The sequence below is a fragment of the Colobus angolensis genome, unplaced genomic scaffold (genome assembly GCF_000951035.1).
Source record: "Colobus angolensis palliatus isolate OR3802 unplaced genomic scaffold, Cang.pa_1.0 Scaffold101, whole genome shotgun sequence".
Classification (NCBI taxonomy): Eukaryota; Metazoa; Chordata; class Mammalia; order Primates; family Cercopithecidae; genus Colobus; species Colobus angolensis.
In genome coordinates this window covers 2745320-2768238 of record NW_012111031.1, presented here as the reverse complement: position 1 = coordinate 2768238, position 22919 = coordinate 2745320, and the positions used below count along the sequence as shown (strand labels likewise).

Here is a 22919-nt window from a genome sequence, read left to right as displayed (position 1 = left end):
TTTATACTCTTTAGAGTATTTAAAACCCCAAAGAGCTTTTGTTTATGTGGGTAACATGTGTTGATACTTACTGTAATAGAAATTGAAACTGAAAAGTTTCAAAAAATATTGTCTCATTTTTAAGAAAATAATAAATCTAGCATGTTGAAAATATAAATAAAAACTATTTTCTAAAGCAAAAATATTAGTGAGAAGGATAACATTGTCTTACATTGTTAGAAATATCTTTAATAACTGGCTTGTTAGATTCTCATATCTGCTTCTACATTCAGTCTACTGTGATACTTCCTTTGGTTAAAATGAATAAAAGACAAGCTTCACACAGACAAGAAGCTGAAGAAGGAAGAGTATTTTAATAGCCTTTCATCTAATTGTGGATATTTTTCTTTGTTGACTCCAAAACTTAACAGGTAGTCATTCCTTAAAGGTTAGTTGCAGTGTGGAATCTGACATATCATTGAGTTTTTTTACACTGTTACATTAAAATCCATTGGTCTATCTTGCACTTTGAGTAGGTCTTTTACCATGTTTGATTTTACATCATGTATTGACCACTTGTAAAATATTGGTTCAGGGAATTATGCAGATCTTCCAAATGTTGACACATTTAATCATATAATTTTAAAATCACATTTGTTATTATTGCTACTGATCTCATTTTAAAAGTGGTTAACTCTTCAGAAACTTTCAGGTTTGCCATGGCAGATACAAGGTTTTCAAAATTCTCATTTTTGTCCTGTAGCTTGAATTTTATCATTAGCAACAAATATTGTTAGTTTTGTCCTTCAAGTGATAGGCTGACTTTGCTCATATGCCAGACACCCAAGTCTGGAAAACTATAGTTTTATCAGTGGTTCTTTTAAGTAAAAATGGTTTTCATTTAAAAACAAAAAAACAGATAGTTTAGCTTATAAGTTAAACAATCCCACTAGTATTTTTTCTTGAGACAGCCTTTATACTATAATGGCTGTGCAAATGATTGTAATCATTTATGTTGTTTCATTAAAGATATACTTAGATGAAATTGGTGGTGAAGATCACAATGACTTACTGATAGTTTGATGCCACTACCTTGGTTCACGCTAAGACACTAGCAATTTTACTCACCAGTGCCTTTGTACTATCAGATGATGTCAATACAATAAAAACAGCAAATGTCCTAATATTATTTTTGAAATAGTTTGTCCTTGTTTATTCTCTGAAATAATTTGGGGAGTCCTAGGGGTCCACAGACCACATTTTGCTAATCACAGGCTCAAAGACACCTTAGAGTTCCTCAAGACCAATACCCTAAAGCCCCTTACTATATATGTTTCTGTGTACTGAGGTCATTGTTAATGTATTTGGTAAGTATTTCATAAATACTTGTCTAGCAAATGATTCAGATCAGTATTATTCATGATCATTGTCTGTTTACAAAGACTGTCTAAAGTGAGATTGGTAGACATAGTATAACTATACCATTTACTTGGCTTCCTTCATGGCAAGGCTGCTGCACTTCTTGCCTCATGGTTATAGTCTTGCAATGAAGAGTCATAACTGGCTAAATAAAAAAGAGAGTTTGAACAGATAATGAAGTTATCAGATGGTATTCTTCATTTCTGGGGCCAAATAGCAGCCATATTAGTATCCTGAATTGATCTTCAATTCAAGTACCTGCTCCAGTATTCCTTGTAAATATCTTCTAATAAAATATACTGAAATATTTACAGTTTTAGGTTATAATGCTGAGCATGCATACAGTGCACAAAGAAGTGAAGATCAGGAGCGAGAAACTAAAATTGCTTATATTGTAGTAACTATGTCTACAGTCAAAATCAAAGTCACCCAGATGATTCTTGTGATACTCATTTAGTCTCCTTGTGCACAGAAGTTGTTAACTGGATCTATTAGTTTCATTTATCAGAAAGTTTGGTTATCTCTGATCAAGAAGGAAGACATGAGGAACAAGTGACATTTTAATGAGAATTAAACCTAGCAATATGAGATAATAAGGATGTCATAAGGAAAAACATATTTATTTATAACCCAGAGCAAATAAATATGAATTGCTTAGTTACATTCATTTATTGTAGAAGCAGATTCAGTATTTTCTTTGATTGGCTTTGTTTTTTAAATTGTATTACCAATGTCCTTTCTATTAATCAGTTCCAAGATTGAGCATTTACTCTGTTTACTTTTTAAATAACTCATTTTAAGTATTTCCTACCAGAATAATTTAGTAGCATGTATTGGCATTTCTAAGACTTTTTTTTGTTTTTTTTGTTTTTGTTTTTGTTTTGTTTTTTTTGAGAGTCTTGCTCTATTACCCAGGCTGGAATGCAGTGGCACGATCTCAGCCCACTGCAACCTCTGCCTCCTAGGTTCAAGCAGTTCTCATGCCTCATCCTCCCGAGTAGCTGGGACTACAGGCATATGCCACCATGCCCAGCTAACTTTTTTGTATTTTTGGTAGAGATGGGGTGTCACCGTGTTGGCCAGGCATGTCTCAAACTCCTGGCCTCAAGTGATCTGCCTGCCTCAGCCTCCCAAAGCGCTGGGATTACAGGCATGAGCCACCACACCTAGCCTCTGAGACAATTTTAAATGGGAAAAAAAAAAAAATTTCATTGAGTCCTGATTGCTGTCTTTTAGCATCACTGCTTTTTTTTCAGAACAGTACAGAATTATATGTGATTCCAGAATGCTTTAATGTTACCAAAGGCTATTTTTAAATACTTCTAAAATACCTGAAAATACTTCAAAATACATCTCAATGTCCACCTCTAATAAAGATAAATCCCTAGTAAGGGGTGTTGGCTCATATCTGTGAAGGGAAATGTAATAATAATCTATGAAGTGCTTTGAAAAATAATTTTGCCTAAAAGTGATTTTTGTTAATTATCGGTGAAAAACCTAATGATTTTAGGCACCCTGAGAAAGCCCTGCTTCACAAAAATATTTTTCTCATTAAGCTGATTGTTCTCTAAAATTCCACAATGAAAGATTAATCCCTTTTGCTCACTGCAGCCAAGAACTCCTGGGCTCAAGCAATCCTCTCACCTCAGCCTTCTGAGTAGCTTGGACCACAGGCATGTACCACCTCACCTGGCTGATTTTTTTGTAGAGATGAGGTCTTGCTATGTTACCCATGGTCTTGAACTCTTGGCCTCAAGTGATTCTGCTTTCTCGGTCTCCTAAAGTGCTGGAATTACAGGCCTGAGACACTGTGCCCAGTTTGTTATTTCCATTTTATAGATGTGGTCACACAGTTAATAAATGGGTCAGAACTAGTATTCAGACCCAACTACACTTGAACTCCAAAGCCTAGGTTGTTAATCACCACTCTTCTTCTTTCCTTGGCTTCTGAGATACTGCTCTCCTGGGTTTCTCTTCCACCTCAGTCTCTATAGTTCCTTTTCCTTGTATTGTTGACGTTCTACATAAGACCCGTCTTATTCTGTATGTTCTTCCTATGGAATTACGTCTACTCTATGGCATCAGCAAGTATTTGTATGTTAATGACTCCAATTCGTATTTCTGAACCAGATCTTACTCTAGAGCCTATGCATCCAGTTTGTTCAGAGAGCCTCTTACTGCTTGAATTTGCCACCTGTCCCTCTACCTTTATTCATACCTTAATGAATAGCATTATTGTCCATATGATTGCCTGAGGCAAAAAGTGGAAATCATTCGTGACTTCTCCCACTGCTACCTGAGTGATCTTTCTGGAAAACATAACTAATCACATCATAAGATCCTTATACCTCTTGGGTAGCTTTCCATATAAAAGTTGCTTAGCATGGCACATAGGGCCTTTGATGTCATGCCCCTACCTGCCTTTTAAGCACCAGTTCTCATCCATTTTGTCCTCTCACATTGCTCTTGTTTAAAATGTTGAAATCTTGTTTGAGCTGTGCTATGGGGAATTAAAAGTAAGCTTAGTCTTATGTAGTATACATCAGGCCAGAGTATTAGTAGGAAAACAACACCCCTCCAGAGGCCGCTGTGTTGGCAGCAGCACTAATTAGTCAGAAGTCCCCTTTGGGAAAGGTGACTTTCCCAGCAGAAATTGAGACTTTGATACCTAAGCCCCTTATGCATATTCTCCCTTCTTTGCCAAACTTGGAGGTTCTGGGTTTAACTTGTGTTAAGGAAAATGTATTTTTTGTAAGTCATCTGGACTGTCTACTCATTAATCCTCCCTGTACCTACTCCAGTAACCTTTCTAAAATGTAATTATTACTATGTCTCTCCTTTGCTTAAGGCCCTATTAGTTAATTTTAAATAATTTTATACATTGTAACATTGTATAAATGAATTATGCTTAGCATTTTAGGTATTTTTGTTACTTTTAAACATGATGTGAGATTTAGCTTTTGCCTACTTATAATTGTTTTTCTTATGTTTTCAATTTTGAAAGGATTGTTTCTTTAGGAAAATTTCAGAGTATTAGCTTACTGGGCATCAGAAATGTTGGCTCATTTATGTAACTTTCTCTGTAAAACTTTAAACATTAATTTGCTTCATGCAATTAAACATATAGAAGACTTTTTTTAAAAGCAATATTGTTGGACATTTAGTTATTTCAGCAGCCATTGAGTTGTCTCATTCTGAAACAACACTCAGTGGAGATTATATCCCTAAGACTTTTAAAAGTGTATGTATAATCTATACATATACCCCACAACCACTCTCCAGTGAAGTCTTTCTTCTGTTTTCTAGTCAAGAAAGTGTCACTAAAGTTTTTAATATGTATTTTAAAAATTAACAGAAATGGGTGAGATACTTAGATCATATTGTTTCTAGCTCTTTGTAAGGAAACATTACTAAAATATTTTCCTCAAGGAAAATGATAGACCAGATGAGTCTTGATCTTATTTAGAAACCAAGTAGTTGTTCTGTAACATGTTCCTTAGATAAATTACAGTATTTTTCTATTAGCTCTTAGGCTAGTCAATTATTTTAATTTTAGGCGATGCAAAAACTTTCTGGATGGAGCTAGAAGATGATGGAAAAGTGGACTTCATTTTTGAACAAGTACAAAATGTGCTGCAGTCACTGAAACAAAAGATCAAAGATGGGTCTGCCACCAATAAAGGTATGAGGCAATAAAAAGTTTGAATATGTTTAATACTAAATATTTCTCTCTGGCAGTATAGTGTCATTCTATTTCCAATATTGCTGTTTGTAAAAGTAGGTGGATATAATTACTTCTGAATAATACCTACTGAATCTTTTTTTATCTCAAACTACTTTTTCCCTCGTTTATCTTTATTTTAGGGGAATGTTGCAAAAGTAACATAACATTTGACACTTACAGAAAAATATAACAAGGAAAAATTATTCCATGTTCAGAGACAACTAGTTTTTTCATATGTATGTGTAAAAGTACATATAACTTTATTTTGCCTGCTTTAAACAGAACTTACTCTACCAGTCTTCTGAAAGCAAAGTTTGTGTTCTACATAGGCAGTTAGTTCAGTCATCCAAGTTTTTATTTTTTCTATTTGTTTGTTGTCAACCCTGGTTGGTTATAGAACGTAAGACTTTAAGATGGAATCCTCCTCAATCCATCAGGACATATGGTTTTGAAGCAAAGTTTTCTCCAGATTATTTTTAATACTTTCTGGGTGTTCTTATGACATTATTATTATGTGTTTATCAAAAAAAATTGGCACTGTTTTTCATTTTAATGTTCCTTCTCAATCCTCCATGAGTCAGATAAATCTAGATTCTAATCCAGTTGTACTACTTCCTAGCTGAATGTCCTGGAATAAATAGCTTAACCTCTGAGCCTCAGTTTCTTTTGTCTCTAATGCAGATAGTACTATTAACCTCTCAGGGAGTAGTGAAGATTAAATGAAATAAAATATGTAAATTGTTCAGCACAGTAGCTGGCACCATGAATAAAGGTAATGGTGATGCTGTTTTTCTGTCTTTAACAGAATACATCCAAGCAATGATTCTAGTGAATGAAGCAACTATAATTAATAGTTCAACATCAATAAAGGGTATGTACATCTCTATTCCCAATGTAGAGTATTCTCTGATATTTTCTTGCCATGAAACAGGATAGCCATAATCGGTCGGGCTAATTAAAGATAATTTAAAATAAAATCTAACATCCACATTTCTAAGTTACATAAATCACAGTTTCCTCTGTTAAATGAAAAGTCCTACGCATCTAGAGACAGTAAATGCACATCCAACTAAGCATCCCAGGGAAAGAATTAACAAATATATGTCTTCTTTAGGGGGGAAAATTTCTCTTTTAAAGAGGGCAAATAGAATTGTGACTTTTTAAAACACTATATATCCGCTTTCTGTGAAGAACAATACTTGAAAGATACATTCTTGTATAGATAAGATGGTGGGTAAATCTTTTATTTCTAGATTGCTTTTAGACCATCAGACTCTAAATCAGCTTAGAAGGATCAAAGATAATATACTAAAGAAAAACTGTTTCTCTTCTCTCAAAACTTCTGACACCAAATGTGGGTTTTTCCATGCCATGCAATTCTCCAGTATTCTGTGGACGCCAATGGATGTTGTGTTCTAAAATTTAATTCAGTTCTGACACTAAGTGCTACCCAGAGTTAGCACAGATCCCACAGATTAAGGGCTCATTGCCACCAGCTTGCTCCCACTTCAGACACTGGTCACAATCCCTGGGCCTCCTGTACTTCTGACTGACTTGACTACAAATCAGAGGTTCCCACAACCCCCTCCTCAGATTCCATGATTGGCTGTAATGGCTTATAGAACTCATAGAAGCACTTACAATTACCAGTTTATTTTAAATGATATTGTAAAGGATACAAATGAATAGCCAGTTGAAAAGGTACACAGGGCAAAGTCTGGAAGGGCCTGAGAACAGGAGCTTCTGTCCCTGTGGAGTTTTGGGGTGTACCACCCTCCCAGTATGTGGATGCATTCACCAGTCTGAAAGCTCTCTGAACCCTGTTGTTCAGGGGTTTTGTGGAGGTCTCATTACATAGGCATGACTCAGTCATCAGCCCATTGGTGATTTGCTTAATCTGCCTCTTTCTCTTCCCTGGATGTGGGGGTGGAAAGGGTAGGGATGAAAGTGCCAACTCTTTAACCATGTCTTTTTCAGAAGTGCCTTGGTCTTTCTGACAATCAGCCCCCATTCTGAAGCTGTCTAGGGACACCTCACCTCTCAGTAGTCATTAGCATACAAAAGACACTCTTACCACTACTGGAGATTCCAAGGGTCTCAGAAGTTCTTATGTCAGGAACTGGGGACTAAGACAAATATTGTAACAGAAGATGCTCCTCTCACACCTGTTACTTGAAATTAGAAGGGTTTTAGGAATTACGTCAGGAGCCAGGGCAGAAACCAAATATGTATTTCTTATGATGTTATATGTACTAAGACTGTAAAAACAAAAACTGAGAAGTTATTTTAACAGGATCAATCACCATTCCATAAATCTTAGTCTGTCACACATTTGCTGAAGTTTTGAGGAAGTACAATGTTTACTAGGTTTATATTAATGCTGTTAGATGTTGTCAATAAATTTTAATGATTTTTGTCTTTTATAATTTGGAGTCTTAAGGCTTTTAAATCTCAGAAAATATAGTCTAGCATCACCAGTCTATTTTAAGTAAACCATTTGGTATTCAAAAGTATCCTCAATTTCAGTAGCTATAGTATAGCTTTGGAAGAGTAGTTTCTTGAAGAAAACAGTCTTCCTTTCATGGTATCCTTCAGTAACACTCAGAATTGTAGGGGAGGAAAAATTTTATCTCAGTGGCTGGGGGATAAGGGCTGTAACAAAAGATAGAAGACAGATTAACAGGAGAAGAGACATAAACAAATGTGTTAATTTTTTTTTCTTTTTTTGAGACGAAGTCTCGCTCTCTCACCCAGGCTGGAGTACAGTGGTGGTATCTTGGCTCACTGCAGCCACCACCTCCTGGGTTCAAGCAATTCTCCTACCTCAGCCTCCCAAGTAGCTGGGACTACAGGCTCATGCCACCACAGCCGGCTAATTTTTTTGTGTGTTTTAGTAGAGACAGGGTTTCACCATGTTGCCTAGACTGGTTGCGAACTCCTGAGCTCAGGCAAACTGCTTGCCTTGGCCTCCCAAAGTGCTGGAATTACAGGCATGAGCTACTGCGCCTGGCCAACTTTTAATTTTATATGCGGGAATTAGGAGGACCAGAGAGATCTTAAGGTGAATACAGGAGGATCTTTATTGAGTGCACTCAGACCCAGCAGACTTAACATCCAAAAACTTGGCCCAGAACAAAGACAGCACTTGACTTTTATACACAAGGGAGTGGGCTAGCCAGAAACAAGCTTACAGTGGCATGAAGCGTAGTGGCATGAAAGCAATGATACAGAGGCAGAACAAAGATAGTTAATCAAATTGTGACAGATTCGTGACTCAGGATTACACATGACCATTGCTCTGCAGCCCAGATGTCTGTTATCTAGGTTTTTCTGTAGTGCCTAGCACAGCTTATTCCATGACCTTCACTGTGGTGCCCAGGTGGCCGTAACTCAGGCCTGCTCAGACAGCTCATGACCTTCACTCCACTGTTTAGATAAAACAGAATACTTGAAGTTACTAGTTACAGAGAACAGGAATCTATACACTCATACCATAAGAGAAGGGAAAATTTGTTTTTCTCCTCCCTGTGTTGAGGGAGTGCTGGGAGAGTCCCAGAGCACTTTCTTTGTGTCCTGACTTCTTAGATAGTATTATCAAGACCTTTTCTGGGTCTGGGCTGTGCCTGCTGCTGCCTCTGGGATAAGTCGTCCTAAAACGGGAAAGCTTATTTCTCTTTCTTTTTAATTTTATTTTTCTTTCTTTCTTTAATTTCCTGCCTCATAGGAGCATCACAGAAAGAAGTGAATACCCGAAGCACTGGTGAGATTTGAGAGCACATTATACCACCCTAATAGGCGAAAGGGAGGGGCAGAGGAGCACTTCTGGAAGAACACATGACTTCAAAGATAAATGGGCCCTACAGGAATAAGTGGGAGATTTGTAAGAGGGTCTGAGTATAGTACTGACTGCCTCTGTTCTCCCTGATAAGATGAAATCATTCCTGGTTGATGAAACTTCTGGGAGGAGATTTATGACAATTGAGTTCCTTTTTGGGAGGATCTATTTTTAGACAGATAAGGGAACTCCAGAGAAAGCCTTTTTCTATATTTGTTCATTCTCAGATGTCTTCAATTCAAAATAATTTTTATGCTGCTATATCTCATCTGGACAATCTTTAATGGATTATATTTAGTTTTGCAGGGGAGAGGCTTTTAACCTCACTTGTTACCAAGAAAAATGGTAACAACTAATTCTAAAGATTTCTTTTCATTCTGAAGAAACTTTTTTCCACAAAAAATCAGTTGGTTTTTGTTTGGGGTCTTTTAAGGAAATAATTTTATCAATAGAAATTCTGAATATTATAATTTCGTATTTTTATATAGTTTGTCCCTCTGAAATGTAACAAATGCATCAAGATAAGAGTATATTTATTTGCTAGTGGTGAAGTGTTTTTAAGTAAACAGTTGGGGAGAGTTATGTAATTGACATTGTTGGCAAATGTAAGGATTGAAAACCTTTGGTAATAAAGTTTCATGTAGGCTGGATGCAGTGGCTCAGGCCTGTAATCCAAGCACTTTAGGAGGCCGAGGTGGGAGGATCACTTTAGCCCAGGAGTTTGAGACCAACCTGGGCAACACGATGAGACCTCATCTCTACAGATAATAAAAAAAAAAAATTAGCTGGCTGTGGTGGTATGTGTCTGTGGTCCCGGGTGCTCAAGAGGCTGTGATGGGAGGATCGCTTGAGCCCAGGAAATCAAATCTGCAGTGAGCTGGGATCACACTACTGCACTCCAGCCTTCCAGCCTAGGCAAGAGAGTGAGACCCTGTCTTTAAAAAAAAAAAAAAAAAAGTTTAATGCTAGCATTTATTTTAAAAAGAATGTTGAGAATGAGAGAAACAAAAGAACTTTGTGTTGAGGTCAAAACAAGCTGTCCTGGATCCAACCTAGACTCCCCAGGCTGTCATCAAACTGCTAATTACGTTTGTTTTTCTTGATGATGTGTAACTCTCAATATTTCCTCTGTCTCCATATGAAGGATTGGATAGTGTTTTCTTGAGAGAAATTATTTCCCTTTCCTCTTTTATCTAATGACTAAATCTCCATGTTTTTGAGTAAATCCTATTTCCAACTATGCTTATATACATTTATTTTGCTCATATTTGTTAATGTAGGTTTATATAACTTATGCAAATAAATTAGCTGGAGGAAAAGTCAAACTCTTAATTCGTAAAATTAATTTCTAATCAGTTATAGCTGTGAACCTAAAATAATCAAAAGGGTCAGAATCTGAATTTTTTTTTTTTTTTTTTTGAGATGAAGTCTTGCTCTTGTCCTCCAGGCTGGAGTGCAGTGGCACAATCTTGGCTCACTGCAACCTTCGACTCCCGGGTTCAAGCCATTCTCCTGCCTCAGCCTCCTGAGTAGCTGGGATTACAGGCGCCTGTCACCATGCCAAGCTAATTTTTGTATTTTTAGTGGAGACAGAGTTTCACCATGTTGGCCAGGCTGGTCTCGAACTCCTGACCTCAGGTGATCCACCCACCTCAGCCTCCCAAAGTGCTGAGATTACAGGTGTGAACCACCGTGCCCAGCCCAGAATCTAATTTTGAGAAAGTTTATTCAGGTGCAAAGCATAAGGGTAGCCATCCGAGGACTGGTGCTATACCAAAGAATGGTGATAAATGCTTCTGGTGTGGGGAGAAATGAGGATTATTTATATAGGCAAAACAGAGGTGTTGAACAGGATTACAGCATTTTTGTGCAAAGGGTAACACAGATATTTGATTGGCTACTTTTGGTTACACTCTAAGTGGGTTGTCCAACATTCTGTTGTAAACAGATAACAGTCACAAGGGTCTCTTTCTCCATATCATTTAGACTAAGTTTGAATTAAGAATAGGGAGTCTTAGCTAGGCATGATGTCTCAGGCTTGTAATCCCAGAACTTTGGAAGGCTGAGGTGGCAGGATCACTTGAGTCCAGGAGTTCAAGACCCGCCGGGCAACATAGTGAGATTCTACCTCTACAAAACAATTTTAAAAATTAGTCGGGTGTGGAGTTGCCCATGATCACATCAATGTACTCCAGCTTGGGTGACAGAGCAAGACCTTGTGTCTTTAAAAAAAAAAAGAATAGGGAATCTAGTTAATGTGTAACATCTCAACACATAAGTCAGAAAGCAATGATCATACACCAAAGAAAAAAATAATCATGTTACATGAGTCATCTTTCAGGGCTTAACTTTTCCCTTTGGCGTAATAAATTTGGAAGGTCCTAAATTTTTATTTTATTTTTACATAGCTCTCTTCAACTATCAAATTTTTATCTATTCATTTATTTTAGAGATAGGGTCTTTCTCTGTCGTTCAGGCTGGAGTGCAGTGGTGCAAGTATAGCTCACTGCAGCCTACAACTCCTGGACTTAAGCAGTGCTCCCACCTCAGTTCCCAAATAGCTAGAACTGCGGGCATGCGCCACTACGCCTGGCTAACTTTTTTTTTTTTTTTTTTTCTTGTAGAGACAGGGCCTTGTTCTGTTGCTCAGGGGGCCCTTGAACTCCTGGCCTCAAGTAATCCTCCCACTTCATCCTTCGAAAGTGTGGGATTACAGGCATGAACCTTGTGCTTGGCTCAGCTATCAGATTTTAAACCTTTCTTTACTTGGAAAATTAAAGACAGATATTTTTCAGTTAGCCACGGAGCAACCTTGAAATACAATATCCTTTTATTAAACTTTTTTTGAGGGGGAAAGTAAGTTATAATTTTTTTATTAGAAGATAAATATACTGGGCCAGGCACAGTGGCTCATGCCTGTAATCCCAGCCCTTTGGGAGGCCCAGGTGGGCAGATCACTTGAGGACAGGAGTTCAAGATCAGCCTGACCAACATGATAAAACCCTGTCTCTACTAAAACTACAAAAATTAGCTGGGTGTGGTTTTGCACGCCTGTAATGCCAACTACTGGAGAGGCTGAAGCAGGAGAATCATTTGACCCTAGGAGGTGAAGGGTGCAGTGAGCCGAGATCACACCACTGCCTTCCACCCTGGGCAACAGAGTGAATGAGATTCTGTCTCAAAAAAAAGAAGAAATGTGAAAACTAGATCAAAAGAGATACCCAGATACTTCATCCCCTCCCCAAAGTAGTTGTAGAGCAATAGGAAAACAAAAGGTACATAAATTTTTCATTTTCTGACTTTTATAGAGCCTTTAAGAATTATGTGATTTCTCTATAAAATGCATGCAGAAGCAGGGATACTCAATGTCCACCTTAAAGATTGGTTAAGCTTCAAATCAAGTTCAGGCCAAACTAGAGTTTCTACGGTAGAAATGTTTTCTGTCCTCAGTGTTTTATCCTATTTTATTAATATTTTTGAAAATATTGACATTTAATCTTTTGCCTCAATCTTGAAACCTTAATATGTTTGCAAATTTTAGGGATCCATATGGGCAGACTCTAGTCAATGAACATATTACTTGGATACTTATAGCAAATGGTTTTTAACTTGGTATATTTGTTGCTCACATTTGTATTTTTTTGTATAGATCATATGCCTGTGACTCAGAAGGAACAGGAAAACAAATCCAATGCATTTCCCTCTACATCATATGGAAACTCCTTTCCAGAAGACTGTACATTTCTGTATGTATATAAATTCTTTGTTATTAATGCTTTTGCTCCTACAGATTTCTTCTTTATAAATCACTTGACGTTAGAATAGATGAGATATACAAAAAAAAATTTTCCCATTAAAGCTTTAAAAGTTGTATATTTTAGTATTTTATGTAGGATAGAATTTCATGAGTCTCTGAATAGGTTATTTAATACTCCTAGTTAAGTCTTTTTATAAAGTTTAGCTTAAGATGTCTTTGTGTAATTTATTAATACACTGAAATCTACCAAGTAGTGTGTTTTTTTTGTTTTGTTTTTTGTTTTAGTGCTTAGATTATACTGGAGAATTTAAAAATGTCAAAGTGTTTCTTTCAGTATCAGTTAAGTTTTCACAATGCATAACAGCTCTAAAGTAGTGTCAAAAAGTTTATGTATAGACTATGGGTGTGTGTCTATATACTATAAGCTTATGAATAGACTAAGTTTTTCTGACCTTCCCTTTCCATTTTATCATTACTTTCAGTAAAGATTCTTTGGCACAAAGGATAATTGCAGAAGAGTGAATCTGATACTCTGACATGTAGTCTTTATTTTTAGTAGATAATACCTGGGCCTAACCCTTCAAGTACTAATTACAGAGAAGTTTCTGAAAGTTCTCTAGAGTAAAGAACATAGTTTCAAAACACAAAAAAAGTATCTTTAGAAAAAAACTTCTTTGTTACCCTAATTTCATTTGTTCTTTCAGCTCAGTATTAAATTGACCAAAAAAAACTTCAATATATAATTCTTTTTTTGATTTCGTGTCTGTGAGAGTTGTAGATAGACACTGTTTCTTATGATTTGGATTTACAAATACTAGAGATGTCATTGCAGTTTAAGTGGGTCTCAAAAGGCCCATAAAATTATTTTAAAATGCTCTAAAGCTAAGTTTACACTTTAGCTCCTTAATTGGCCATTTCAGTAGCTCACAAAACAGTTTTTTTCCTAGAAATTCTGACCTTTGAATATACAGTGTAAAATTTCATAAGTTTTTAAGAACAAATTCACTGAGTCTAAATCACTAAAATATGAAGTTCTTTTTCATGCAAATTACCACCAAACAAGCTCTCTACCAAACAGTTATCTATATATTTAGACATTATATTTTAAACGTAAATGCAGGAGTGGTTTATTCCTGTGAAGTATCATTTTGTGGTTTAAGTTCATTATACCAGCTTACCAGAATCTTTTTGAATTTTGGAATATTTTTTGTCCCTTTTAGCTTATCATCTTGTACAAATAAATAAGCTTTCTAATACTCATTATGGTCACCGAAAACAATATTGACCAGGACATGACCAAAGATAAAAACCTTGTGGTTGGCTCACTACTAGACACTGTTTCTATTACACTTCAGAAAGAACTCTTTAAGCAACTGTGAATTTACTTCTACTGTTGTCCCGCCTCTACTTCTCACTTACAAGGTGGTCATGAAAAATCAAGGTTCACTGCCGTAGCATTCTGTGGCATTGCCAGACATTATTCATACTTATTGAAAATTTTGTCATAAAAGAAAATTCAGTTAATTGGGATTTTTCTCACCTACTTGTTGACTCAGCACCTAGTCTTGGCCTTTTAAATTCCAAATATTTAGAAGTCACACACTTGATGCCTTCTTCTGGAAATTTTTAAGAGACCAATGTTAAGCTAACCTTTCTATATTTTCTGTAGCCTGTCCTCCTTCCCTTTTGAAAAATCAGGGCAGTGAGAACTTGAGGATAAGTGGTCACAGAAAAAATCAGGGCAGTACTGTTTTATTTTTAATTTTTCCGTATTTGTAGAGTCTTCTATATGCTTAAATAAACTTGAGTTCTAGTACCCTCTCTTTAACTGTCACAGACTTCAGTTTCTTTTTATTTTTTTATTGTTTCCAACTTGAGAGCCATACTTACAGATGGAAAAGACAAAGGCAGAATTGTTTTTGAGAAACTCTTCCTTCTCTTTGTTATCAGTTAACCTTATCTTTCTCCTAACAGATTATTTTCTTGTTCTAAGCATAACTTTAGTTGTTTTTTGTTGCTGCTGCTGTTGTTATTTTATTAGCATTTTTGGAAACCTCGGTTCTTACTAGGCTTTGTGATACTTTTCTTACCGGTTCATACCAATGTTTCGTATTCGTAATTAACTGTCAGAATTTCATTTCCTTAAGAATCTCCCATCTCTCTTGTACTGTATTGATACTCAGAGGCTTTTTTTTTTTGAGATTATACCTAACTTTGAGTTGAGCTTTCTGAGATCCTTTCAGATGAAGGGACATGTCTTATTAGGCTTAGGATTTTCTTCCTTTGCTGTTAAGAATTCCAAGGAAGCATTTCATTTTTGACTGGAATTATGTTTAAATAATTCCTTTTATATTTCCTCTGTAGCCCGGAAGTTTATTACTTATTTTACTTTCAGTACTTAAACCCTCTTAGCAGGCCAGTGGTCACATAGGCTGCCTGGTAAACTAAATGGTCAATAACTTAAGCCAGGGATTCTCAGCCCCGGCTAAACTGCTCAAGATTAGGCTGAGCATGGTGGCTCACACCAGTAATCCCAGCACTTAGGAAGGCTGAGGCAGGAGGACCACTTGAGCCCAAAAATTCAAGACTAGCCTGGGCAACATGGCAAAACCCCATCTCTACAAAAAAATAACAAAAATTAGCTGGGAGTAGTGGCACATGCCTGTGGTCCCAGCTACTTGGGAGGCTGAGGTGTATCACCTAAGTCCGGAATGTCAAGGCTGCAGTGAGCCGTGATCATGCCTCCACGCTCTAGCTTGGGTGACAAAGTGAGACCCTATTTCACAAAAATTATACAAACTATCAATGGCAAACCCCAGGATGAAATCTTGGGTCTAATAAGACACAGGCTTCAGTTTTTTGTGGGGTTTTTTCTTTTCTTTCTTTTCTTTTTTTTTTTTTTTTTTTTTTGAGACAGCAGGGTCTCACTCTGTCTCGCTAAGTGGACTACAGTGGCATATAGTCACAACTCACTGTAGCCTTGACCCCCTAAGCTCAAGCGATCCTTCCACCTCAGACTCTCAAGTAGCTGGGACTACAGGTGCATACCACCACACCTGGCTAATTTTTAACTGTTTTTTTTTTTTTTTTTGTAGCGATGTGATCTCGCTGTGTTGCCCAGGCAGGTCGTGAACTCCTGGTCTCAAGCAATCCTCCCTCCTCAGCTTCCCAAAGTGCTGGGATTACAGGCATGAGCCACCCCACCATACCCAGTCAGTATTTTATTCTTGAGTTGAACTGAATTTCTACTCCATATAAGTGAGTTATGACATAGGTAAATGTAAAAATTTAAAAAAAATAATTATCCTTTTTATACTTTTGTGATTTTTAGAAGTCTGAATTCCTTCTTTTTTTTTTTTTTTTTTTTTTTTTTTGGTCAAGTGTAAACTTTGGTTTGTCAGGAGTACACACCTATTCAAGCTAGCTTAAGTAGTGGACTTTATTAGAAGTGTACGAGGCGTGCAGCTGTGGTTAGCATACTGGGTGACATTGGGCTTGCACCACTACTTAAAGACACAGGTGTAAATTTAAGCCATTACGTGGTTTTTTACATGACATGCACACAAACCCAAAAGATTGTTAAAAAAAAAACATGCACACACATGTACCTAGACATACATACACACATATATGTAAGTAAAATAGGTCTTGAAGAACAGAAAGTGTAACACAGCAGGCCATATGAATACTAAAATAGGAACTCAAAAGTCAGTACCTGAGGTCAGGGTTGACAGTCTCAACTCTACTTATATCTGTTACCAGTAGGTTTCTTCTCTTCCCACATGACCAAACATAGCTGCTCCAGCTGAACTCTAACCTTCTAGTGCAAGTGTTACCTCATGAGACATATATACATATATATATATATATATAATTTTTTTTTTTTTTTTAAATAGAGACAGGGTCTAGTCATGTTGCCCAGGCTGGTCTTGATCTCCTGGGCTCAATGAATCCTCCTGCCTCGGCCTCCCACAGTGCTGGGATTACAGATGTGAGCTACCACACCCAACCATTTTTTTAAATATCTTAATTTAAATTCTTGAAAGAGACTGTATAAAAAGCCTAGTATGTATACAAGACCCAACATCTTTGAGTACACTGAAATTAATACACCTGCCTTTCAGAAGAGGATGACCAAAGAAGGGACTGAGCAAAATAACAAATTTACCTACTGCAGTCTTTAGATGAATATAGTTTACATTCTTGTTTTAAAATATGCCCACTTAATGGTCATAGAGGATAGAATGACTTCTTACTTTAGCCTTGCCAAAAGCTAGATAATCAGTTGGCAGCCTCTAAGCCGTGCTTCACTTTGATGTTCAGGGTGACTAACGACACCCTGAACAATTGTCAAATCGAATGCAAACTGAGAAATCCTTACCCAGAGACTGGCAAACGGGTCCAGACAGCCGTGGACTTCTCCTTCTCACTAGTTATTCCTTATCCTGTATTTACCTCTAGCACTTTTAATCAATAACTAGATTTACAATACTGTACATAGAATTGGTTTTGTTTATTTCTGGTTTTTTTTTTCAATAATGTATCTTCACACCTAAATGAAGTTAACTCTCCTCTCCATAAAATTGGGATGAAATTAGGTTACTTTATACTTAAGTCTTGTAAGTTGGGGTTTTTTTTCTTCTATTTAGTAAAATGAAGTACAGATAAGAAAAATCTTTTCAAAGGTTCATGCTAGTGTTTTATTTTTATGTTTTTCTCCTTTTCTGTTTTTTTCTCATCTCCTCCCACTCCTCCCTAACTCTTCTTAAATGTAAAACATGTATTTCTCTGTGTTAATTGTTCAGTAACTAGAGTCTTGTATCTCCCAGTTTTTATTTATTAGTCATAAGAAGAATACTTTTAAGCTAATTTGACTTTCTTGAAATGTAAATTCCAAATTACAAGTTTTACCAGCATATTTACTATTACAAATTTTAGTCCTAAGTAGTTCTAATACAACTCCAAGTAGTGGCTAACTTGGAGTTGTATTTGTTGTGTCATATGAGGAAATTATGTAAAGGACATTAAACTACTATTCAAATATTAGTTGTTATTTAAGAACTAAAGATAACCCAGATACTTTCTCTCTCACATATATCCTGAATTAATCCCTTCATATTCCAAGAAAAATTTGAGTCATCTACATTAATATTTAATGTTCCCCTCCCTCCAAAGAGCAAAACAGGAACCAAAAATTTCATACCTGAGGCCAGGCGCAGTGACTCATGCTTGTAATCCTAGTACTTCAGGAGGCCAAGGCAGGCAGATTGCTTGAGCTCAGGAGTTTCAGGCCAGCCTGGGCAACATGGTGAGAGAGACCCCATCTCTACCAAAAATGCAAAAAATTAGCTGGGCGTCGTGATGCATGCCCATGGTCCCAGCTACTCTAGAGGCTGAGGTGGGAGGATTGCATGAGCCCAGGAGGCAGAGGTTGTGGGGAACCAAGATTGCACCACTACACTCCAGCCTGGGTGACAGAGTGAGACCTTGTCTCCAAAAAAAAAAAAAATTCATAGGCGAAATGGGGAACTCAAATGACATTTACAGAATAATATACTACAGAATCCAATTTGAAACATATTTATTTGGTTAAGTCAAATTGAAAAAGACAACAGAACAGTTTACTATCTCTATAAATCTCTTAAGTGTATAAGTAACTTGAGAGTGAGTAACTTATATCAAAACCAAGAACAGGGCCATGAGAGCCTAAGGAATGTATTACAGTGAATTCTGAATGAAAGAAAATAGGGTGGTTTATCTCAGATAGACAAATAAATAGAATATCCGGAGTTCAGATTATACTATAATTCCTTATAAGAAAAAGTGGTAAGAAGGAACTTGGCACTTAATAATGGGGAACAAGTAGTTTCCAGGTACCACCTTTGAAAAACAAGAAGATATTGGATACTAAAATAAATCAAGGACCAGGCATGGTGGCTCACACCTGTAATCCCAGCACTTTGGGAGGCCAAGGAAGGTGGGTTACTTGAGGTCAGGAGTTCGAGACCAGCCTGGCCCACATGGTAAAACCCTGTCTCTACTAAAAATACAAAAATTAGCTGGTTGTGGTGGTGGACATCTGTAATCCCGGCTACTTGGGAGGCTGAGGCAGGAGAATCACTTAAACCTGGGAGGTGGAGGTTGCAGTGAGCCAAGATCACGCCACTGCACTCCAGCTTAGGCAACAGAGTGAGACTCCGTCTCAGAAAAAAAAAAAGAATAAAATGAAATGAAATAAATCAAGGAATAAAAATAATTACTAAATTGGATTAGGCTAAAGAAGATAGAAATTAAATGGAAAAGAAAAACAAAAGATGAGTTATAGAATGTATTTCTTACTATGTTATGTCCTTTCCAACATTATTCAAAAGCACTAGATAAATTGAAATTATTTAGGGAAACATAACCTTACCTTCCTCTAGCCCCTCATTTTTAATGCATTAGGCATTAATACATTGTAGTCCATGGATAGTGATGGATTTACAGTAATCATTTCGCTGTGTTCTCACCAATATTTTTTACTATCTTTTCAAGAAATTTAAAAGATAGAGTGTATATATAAAGGAATATAACTCATACCATCCAGAATTTACAGCTATTAACATTCCATTGTATGTACTTCCAGTCTCTCTTTTATTTTTTATTTTTTTGGAGATGGAGTCTTCGTTCTGTCACCCAAGCTGGAATGCAGTGGTGTGATCTCGGCTCACTGCATCCTCTGCCTCCCGGGTTCAAGCACTTCTCCTGCATCAGCCTCCAGAGTAGCTGGGACTACAGGTGCATACCACCTCGCCTGTCTAATTTTCTGTATTTTAGTAGAGATGAAGTTTCACTATGTTGCCCAAGCTGGTCTCGAACTCCTGAGCTCAGGCATTCCCCCTGCCTCAGCCTCCCAAAGTGCTAGGATTACAGGCATGAGCCACTGTACCTGGCCCCAGTCTCTTTGTAAAAAAGAAAATAGAACATTATAGTATCTTTGAACTATATTCAACTTCCCAGCATGACAGGTTTCTTTGTCCTGTCTACCTTTCTAGGAGCAATCACTATCATCAATTTTTTTAAAATTTATAATTGACACAAAATTGTACATAGTTATGGCAAATATTCAATGCAGGTATACATTATGGTATGATCAAATCAGGATAATTACCTTATCACTATAAACATTTATCATTTCTTTGTAGTGGCAGCACTCAAACTCTTCTAGCTATCTTGGAAAAAACACACTGTTATTTGCTATAGTCTCCCTACTATGTAATAGAAGACCAGAATTTATTCTTCCTGTCTCCTTTTTATCTTTTATTTTTTTAGAGATAGAGTATCACTCTGTCACCCAGGCTGGAGTTCAGTGGCACGATCATAGCTCCCTGTAACCTTGAACTCCTGTCACAATCTTCCCACCTCAGCCTTTCCAGTAGCTAAGACTACAGGCACACGCCATCATGCCAGACTTATTATTATTATTATTATTATTTTTCACTTTTTGTAGAGACAGGAGCTTGCCATATTGCCTGGGCTGGTCTCGAACTCCTAGGCTTAAACAATCGTCCCACCTCCTCCTCCTGAGTTGCTGGGATTACAGGCTTGAGTGACCGTGCCTGGCCTAATCTTCCTCTCTAACTGTAACACTGACCAAGACTAACCTCTCTCAGTGCCCCATTCCTTCCTGCCCTCCCCTACCCTCTTGATAATCACCCTTCTACTGTCTACTATGAAATCACATTTTTAGATTCCAGATATGAGTGAGATCCTGCCATGTTTGTCTTTCTGTACCTGGCTTATTTGACTTAACATAATGTCCTCCAGGTTCATCCATTTACCAGGTTCATCCATTGTTACCGCAAATGACAATATTCCATTCTTTCTTATGGCTGAGTATTCACTGTTGGTGTGAATGTGTATATATGTGTGTGTATACACATTTTTATCTATTCATCTGTAGATGAGCATTTATATTGATTCCATATATTGGCTACTGTAATACTGTAATAAACGTGGGAATGCAGTTGTCTTTTTGGTATACTGACTTCCTATCCTTTGGATATGTATCCAGTGATGGGATTGCTGGATCATATGGTTGCTCTATTTTTAATTTTTTGAAGAACTTCCATACTGGTTTCCATAATGTCCGTACTGATTTACATTCCCACCAATAGTGTACAGATGTACCTAAGAGATAATTGCAGATTTGGTTCTGAACCACTGCAATGAAACAAATATCACAATAGAACAAGTCACAAAAAGGTTTTGGTTTCCCAGTGCATGTAAAAGTTACATTTACACTATACTATAGTTTATTAAGTGTGCAGTACCATTATGTCTAGAAACACAATGTACATACCTTAATTTATAAATACTTTATTGCTAAAAAATACTGACAATAATCTGAGCCTTTAGCAAGTCCTAATCTCTGTGCTGGTGAAGAGTCTTGCCTCGATGTTGATGGCTGCAGACTTGTGGGCAGAGGATTACCCAGGTGCCGAGGCAAGAGACTGAAAGCACAAACTGTTTCAGCATAATAAAGAAAATAGTTAGAATAAGAATAGTTATAATACAAATTAGATACAGAGATGATCATGAACATTATCAATCATTAGTATAGACATTATTAATCATTAGCTTTTAATATTAATCTTTGTGGTATTACTAATATAACTAAGGAATAACCAGCGGGTATAGGGTCAGGTGCTGAAGGGACATTGTGAGAAGTCACCAAGAAGGCAAGAGCTGAGCCCTCTGTCACACCCGCATAAGGGCCGCTTGAGGGCTCCTTGGTCAAGCGGTAATAGCCAGTGCCTGGGAAGGCACCCATTACTTAGCAGACCGCGAAAGGGAGTCTCCCTTTCCTTTGAGGGGTCAGGGAACACTCTGCCCCACCAGCTTCTTGTGGGAGGTTAGATATTATCCAGGCCTACCCGCAGTCATCCAGAGGCTTAAGCCCCTCCCTGTGGTGCTGTGCTTCAGTGGTCATGCTCCTTGTTCACTTTCATGTTCCTCCCATACTCCTGTTTCCTCTTTGAAGTTCTTAGAAGATAGCAGTGGAAAAAAAATAGTGAAAGTCTTAAAGTCTTTGATCTTTCTAATAAGTGCATAGAAGAAAACGCTGACGTATGCTGCCTTCTGTCTCTGCTTCGGCTACCTGAAAGGGAAGGGACCCCTGTCCTATGATCATGTGACTTGCTTGACCTTATCAATCACTTGGACGACTCACCCTCCTTACCCTACCCCCTTGTCTTGTATACAGTAAATATCAGCGCGCCCAGCCATTCGAGGCCACTACTGGTCTCCGTGTCTTGGTGGTAGTGGTCCCCCGGGCCCAGCTGTCTTTCTCCCTATCTCTTTGTCTTGCGTCTTTATTTCTACGATCTCTCGTCTCCGCACACGAGGAGAACACCCACAAAGCCCCATAGGGCTGGACCCTACACTGACTAATGAGGGTGGTGGCTGCTGACTGTTGGAGTGACTATGACAATTTCTTAAAATAAGACAGCAATAAAGTTTGCTACATTGATGGACTCTTTCTTTCACGACAGAGTTCTCTGCAGTATGTGATGCTGTTCATTGACAGCATTTTACCCACAATAGAACAGCTTTCAAAATTGGAGTCAATTCTTTCGAAGCCTGACACTGCTTTATCAACTAAATTTATGTAATGTTCTGTTAATAAATCCTTTGTTGTCATTTCAACATTTTCCACAGCATCTTCATGAGTAGATTCCATCTCAAGAAATCACTTTCTTTGCCCATCCATAAGAAGCAGCTCCTCATCCATTCAAGTTTTATCCTGAGATTGCAACAATTTAGTCAGATCTTCAGGTTCTACTTCTCATTCTAGTTTTTTGCTATTTGTATCACATCTGCAGTTACTTCCTCCACTGAAGTCTTATGCCCCTCAAAGTCATTCATAAGGGTTAGCATCCACTTCTTCCAAACTCCTGGTAAGGTTGATATTTTGACCTCCTCCCATGAATCACAAGTGGTATCTAGAATGGTGAATCCTTTCCAGAAGATTATTTACTTTACCCAGACCCATCAGAGGAATCACTATGGCTGGCAGCTTAATAGCCTTATAAAGTGTATTTCTTAAATAATAAGACTTGAAAGTCAAAATTACCCCTTTGTCCATGGGCTGAAGAATGGATGTTGTGTTAGCAGGCATAAGAACAACATTAATCTCCTTGTACATCTCCATCAGAGCTCTTTTT

At 37.3% G+C, this 22919-nt stretch overlaps 1 protein-coding gene across 1 annotated transcript in view; it reads left to right on the top strand.

The window, feature by feature from the left end:
- Positions 1-22919, top strand: part of SETDB2 (SET domain, bifurcated 2) — a 51100-nt gene that overhangs the window by 8949 nt on the left and 19232 nt on the right. Inside the window, exons 3-6 of the mRNA XM_011940523.1 lie at positions 4955-5080; positions 5928-5993; positions 8847-8882; positions 12607-12703. Coding sequence (XP_011795913.1) covers positions 4955-5080; positions 5928-5993; positions 8847-8882; positions 12607-12703 — 325 coding nt within the window. The remainder of the gene's footprint in view (positions 1-4954; positions 5081-5927; positions 5994-8846; positions 8883-12606; positions 12704-22919) is intronic.